The sequence below is a fragment of the Phoca vitulina genome, unplaced genomic scaffold (genome assembly GCF_004348235.1).
Source record: "Phoca vitulina isolate PV1807 unplaced genomic scaffold, GSC_HSeal_1.0 scaffold22, whole genome shotgun sequence".
In the NCBI taxonomy this organism is placed as follows: domain Eukaryota; kingdom Metazoa; phylum Chordata; class Mammalia; order Carnivora; family Phocidae; genus Phoca; species Phoca vitulina.
In genome coordinates this window covers 8,899,904-8,905,276 of record NW_022589725.1, presented here as the reverse complement: position 1 = coordinate 8,905,276, position 5,373 = coordinate 8,899,904, and the positions used below count along the sequence as shown (strand labels likewise).

The window sequence follows — 5,373 nt, the reverse complement described above, 5'->3', positions numbered from 1 at the left end:
CATGCAGAATGTGCCCTCTTTAATACCCATCACCAGGCTAACCCATCCTCCCACCCTCCTCCCCTCTAGAACCCTCAGTTTGTTTTTCAGAGTCCATCGTCTCTCATGGTTCGTCTTAGCTATTTTTGTAGTATACCTTGTAATACCTATTAGGGAAATGTAACTCTGTAAAACACATAAAAAAAAAATTAGGCTGGAGAGAAAAGGAAATTGAGATGCAGACCAGTATGGGGGAATTTTATTGTATTTATGATGGAAAAAGTAGGTCAGAAATTCGATAGGATTAACTGGATACGGTTGTGTTTTGGCTGCAGGTAGCAAAAAACACAGGTGGTATCTTCATTCTTGGGAATACCTGTTGCAGAAAGAAAGATAAAACTCAATTGGAGAGACTAAAGCTATGGGTGGGTTTGGCCAAGACACCTGGAACTGGGGTGATAGGTACTCCAGGGTCAGGACGAGCGGTCTGGGCTCCAGAAGAGGCAATGTGGGGAGAAGGGAAGGGTCTCGTGCAGTCCAGTGCAGCAAACCTCAGTCCTAGCCCCAGCTCTGCCAACCCACTCCTGCTGAGATCCTGGGCCCGTTGCTCCCCCTTGCAGAAGCCACCTCTAATCCCCAGACAGGGTTGGATTAGGTTATTCCTTCCCGCACATAGTTCAACCACACCCCTTACATCTTTTACCATTTATCACAGATTAAATAATCCACCATTCAGGTACTTGCTTAATTTCTGCCTGCTTCAGTGTGGTGGTGCAGCAATGAATTCCATGAGGGCAGGGACCCCTGTTGTCCTAGCCACTGCCGTACCCTCAGCCCAGAGCCTGGCATGCAGTAGCCATCGGCCGACTTTTCCAGGGAGGGGAGGACACATAATTCTGAAGCTCAGTTTCCTCACAGGGCCATTAGGTGGACACAAAGTGTGGTGGGGGTACAAATGTGCCATCTTCCAGATCACTCTCCTCTGACTATCAAGGTATAAGAACTCATTCTTCCGTTGTTTCATTAGGCCCCCCAGGAGATCCTGGGATTTGCAGCCCTTACGCTAGAGGGGGAACAATGGCTGGAGCAGCCTCCAGGCCCCTTCCTGCCTGCTCTGTGAAGTCTCTGTCTTTTAACCTGCAGGAACAAAGCCTGCATTCTTAGGACCTGGTCCTCCCTGGGGCCTCTGCACCCTACCCCACTGGGGCCTGGCAGGAGCCATAAAGCAGGTGAATGATGACCTAATCCCAGCGTGAGCGGCTGGGGGGAGGCATTATTCTTAGAATTCTAGTCTTAGGGACCTTAGAGGTGATTCGAGCTCCTCATCCCTCCACAAAGGGGGAAACAAGGAAGCCGGCTTGCTGTGTGCCTCCCAGCCTGGGTCTCGCCCCTCCTGCAGCCCGCCCATCTGTCTGCTGCTTGTGTCTCCACAGGACTGTAGTTGGTGAGATCTCTGGGCTCTTGGTGTCTAATTAGGTTGGGAGGAAGGTGAGGGAGCACGTGGAGAGCTCTGCTGGGAACGGGATTTGCTTAATAGGTTGGTGCAGAAGTGACTGGCAGAGCCATGCTGGGACTTGTTTGTGCTCACAGTTTAAAATCAGGTTCAAAAATATACCAGAGTTTCCCCACAAATGGTCATGTCGTCCCTGGGAAGCTTTGTGAAGTAGAGCTCCGTGTGAAGAAGGGAAGCAAACGGGTCTTGTGACTTGGGGCCAGCTGCTGCCCCTTCTTTGCCTCAGTTTCCCTCCTCTGTAAAACAAGAGCACTCATTCCTGATCTTCCCTGACACCCAGTGGGAACATGAGGGTCACTGACAGGAGGAATGACCGTCATCCGCCATCCTCATCTTTCCCTCTCCTGAGTGCTGCCCATGCTAGTCTGCCTGAGGGTTTTGGGAGGGGCTGGCCTTTCCTTGGCTTTATAGTTTTTGGAACTTGCCAAGGGATCGAGGGTATGCCTGTCAGATCATCTGCATCAGAATCCCCTGGGACATTTGTTAAAATTCAGGTTCGTGGGTCCTAGCCCAGGACTACTGAGTAAGTAACCTACACAGACGCTGAGCCTGGCCTCTTGCTTCATGCTGGAGATATAGCAGTAGATAAGATCCTGTCTCCAGCACGCATTTTCTTCCCTTCCTCCAGTACTTGACGTGCGTAAGGAGGGACCTCATTCCCAGTTTGCTTGGCAGAGCCCCAGGCCTTTAGAGAGGTGGAGATTCTTTCCTTTTCCTGGCAACCCATGGGGAAGGAAGCCTCTGAGGTCCCTAACCACACACACACGTGTGAGCACACGCATACTCCTACCTTTGCTTCTGCAACAGGGCTGCCAGGACGCTCTCCAGTGCCGTCTGCTTTGGGCCTGCCCACATACCGTCCACCTGACGGCCAAGCCGTACCTCTGCTCCTTGCTCCTGGCTTCTCCCTCTAGTACATTAGAAAAAGAGCAACAGTTGAGGTTGCTATTTGGGTAGGATGTGGAGAAGCCTGGGAAAGGCCAGGGCAAAGTAAGCAACACTGTGGGTCCCTATGCCTATTCCAAAATCCGGTGTGGACTCTTCCACCCAACGGAATTAGATTCAGCAACATTGAGGAAGGCACTTAGTAGTGAAGAATACAGGCTGTGAAATACATATTTGCAAAATATCTCCCCACAGATTTCTTACTAATTATAAAGGGGAAATATTAACTTTACAGAGGAGAAACCTGGCAGACATCATGTTAACTAAGCCACTAAAGTTACCCTCACCAATAATGGGACAAATGGACATCATGTGCCTCCTGATATGGGGCACCAAGAAGGACACAATATCACTGCTGTGAACGCATAACCTGAATCTAATCATGATGGAACATCATAGGGCCAACATGACTTGGGGCCAGCTGTTGCCCCTTCTTTGCCTCAGTTTCCCTCCTCTGTAAAACAAGAGCACTCATTCCTGATCTTCCCTGCCCCTTCTTTGCCTCACTTTCCCTCCTCTTTAAAACAAGAGCACTCATTCCTGATCTTCCCTGACACCCAGTGGGAACATGAGGGTCATGACAAATCCAACACGAGGGACCTTCTATTCTATAAAGAATAATTGGCCTTTACTAATAAAAAAAAGGTCAATGTCAATGAAAGACTGAAGAACTGTCCAGAGTAAAAGAAACTAAAGAGACATGACAATTACGTGCAACCCATGATCCTGGATAGGATCCTGGATCAGGAACATTAAAAATTGCTACGAAGTACATTTTGGGAAAACTGGTGAAATGTGTATATGCACACTTAAGTGCTAATTATTCTGTGATTATGTCTGAGAATGTCCTTTTGTTAGCTGTTAGGAGGCACCATGCAGGAGGATTTTAGGGTAAAGGGTTGTGATGACTGCAGTTTACTCTCAAATGGTTCAGCAAAATAATAACAACGTGCACACGTGTTTGTGTGCGTGTGTGTGTGGCAGCAAATATGGTAAAACAGTAGTAATTGTTGAAGATGGGGGAGGGGATGTGGAAGTCCACTGTATTATTGCTGCAACTTTTCTGTAAGTGTGGAACTTCTTCAAAATAAAAAAAGGTTCAGGCTGTGATGTCGGGCTCTTTGGGTCCTAGCCCTGCCACTATCTGGTGTGTGTCCTTTGGAAGCTATTAACTTCGCTACAAGATGAGAGTAAACAGCACCTACTTCATAGGGTTGTTATAGGTAGGAAACTAAGAGTAATGGCTAATACTTGTGAGCCCAGCACTGTCCTGCGTGCACGGAAATATCCCAGTGCAGAGCCTTTGTTTCCAGCACAGAATTATGATCTAATGGTAACTAGCATCGGTATTATGACTATTGGGAGCCTCGCATGGGGAGAAGCACAGAGTTGGTGTTCAACGATCATTTCGTAGTTAGAGGTAAGCCGGGTCTTCGCATTAGGGCCCTTCTGCTATGGCAAATCGGGAAGTGACAGATGCTGTCCAAGGGGAGGGACCAAAAGTCCCTCCACACTCTGATGCATCGAAATGTGGGAAAAAATCACTAGGACTTCAGCTTACCCTTGCTGGCGGCTCATGATGTCCTGCAGTAGCTTGCGGGCAGACAGCTGGGCCAGCACCTTCCGGTAGCTGTTGGTGAAGATGACATCTGCATACCGAGGGATTCTATATGGAAGGAGTCAGAGGTCAAAGGGTGGGGTGGCAGGGTCAGGCGAGGAAACGGGGAGCTGTACTCATGTCCCTGTAAGGTCCTTCTGCCCGTTGCCCTGTTCATCCCCAGAGAGGGTAGGACCCAGGCCGGGAGGCTTCTCTGGAGCTCAGAGTCCACCCCTCTCCCAGAGATGAGCAGTGGGGGTTGCTGAGGAGATGGCTGGGGGCCAGCTTAGGGCTCTATTCTGCACCCCCCCTAAATCATCCCCCACTGGGTTGCAGGGATGGTTTGGGAACATTGGGAAACCAAGCCCTGGTGGCAGGACTACTTACCTGAGGGGCAGGGATGGTGGGAAAGAGTGAGAGCCACTGCTGAGGGTGAGGATCACCAGGAAGAACACCCAGAGCAGCATCCTTCACCCCTGTGGCAGCTCCTGGAAAATGACAGAAGGAGAAGATCGAGTGTAGCCATAGCCACAGGGATGCCCTTTGCTGGTGGGGCCCAGCCCTGGGCTTGGCTCTATGCAAACCTTAGTCCTTGTCCTTTAGAGGCTGTGAGGTAGGAAAAAGAACCCAGACTCTGGAAGTCAGACAGGTCTGGGTTCAAGTCCTGTTTTTGCCAGTCACAAGCTCTGACCTCATTTTCTGCATCTGTAAAATGGGCATGTTAAGTTACCCTGCTGACCCCACAGGGTTGAATGGAAAAGTAATGATATTAGGGAAACTGCCCCTTGCTGTAAGGCATTATATGTGGAATTCAGGCCTCAGCAAGGGATAGGGGGTACCTTCCCCTGGTCGCCGAAGTCATCCCCCCCCACGGTGGCATTGACAGCAGTGAGCAGGGCCCACAGCTCAAGCTCTGCGTCTGACAAATCAGTTCATATCTGGGTTCCACCATCACTAGCTGTGTGTCCCAGGACAAGTGGCTTCTCCTCTCTGGGCCTCAGTTTCCCCATCCATAAAATGGAGTCTGTAATACTGACTACATACATGGAGTCCTTGTCAGGGTTTGATGAGATGAGAGTAGGCTGGCACATAAGGAATTCTCTGAAACACTTGAAGCCATGACCTCATATCAGACCCACTCAGGGGGCAGGCTCCTGTCCTGTTTTGTTATGTGGGAAGTCAGAGGGAAGGCAAAGCAATACGTCTTGCTCCAGACATTTCGATTCCGCCAAAGGGATTTAGCCTTGGAAGAGACCAGGGAGCCTGGGGACCAGTGCGGCCAAGTCATCTAAGAGATCATGTAATTACCTTTAACTGGGGCCTGCTGACACCGTGCTCT

At 49.9% G+C, this 5,373-nt stretch overlaps 1 protein-coding gene across 1 annotated transcript; it reads right to left on the bottom strand.

The window, feature by feature from the left end:
* Nucleotides 1-211: 211 nt before the first annotated feature.
* GHRH (growth hormone releasing hormone) lies at nucleotides 212-4,501 on the bottom strand. The gene is made up of 4 exons (XM_032419218.1): nucleotides 4,422-4,501; nucleotides 3,999-4,103; nucleotides 2,283-2,402; nucleotides 212-355 (listed from the first exon to the last, which is right to left on the bottom strand). The coding sequence occupies exons 1-4, from the start codon at nucleotides 4,499-4,501 to the stop codon at nucleotides 340-342; spliced, it is 321 nt and encodes a 106-aa protein (XP_032275109.1). The 3' UTR covers nucleotides 212-339.
* Nucleotides 4,502-5,373: the final 872 nt, after the last annotated feature.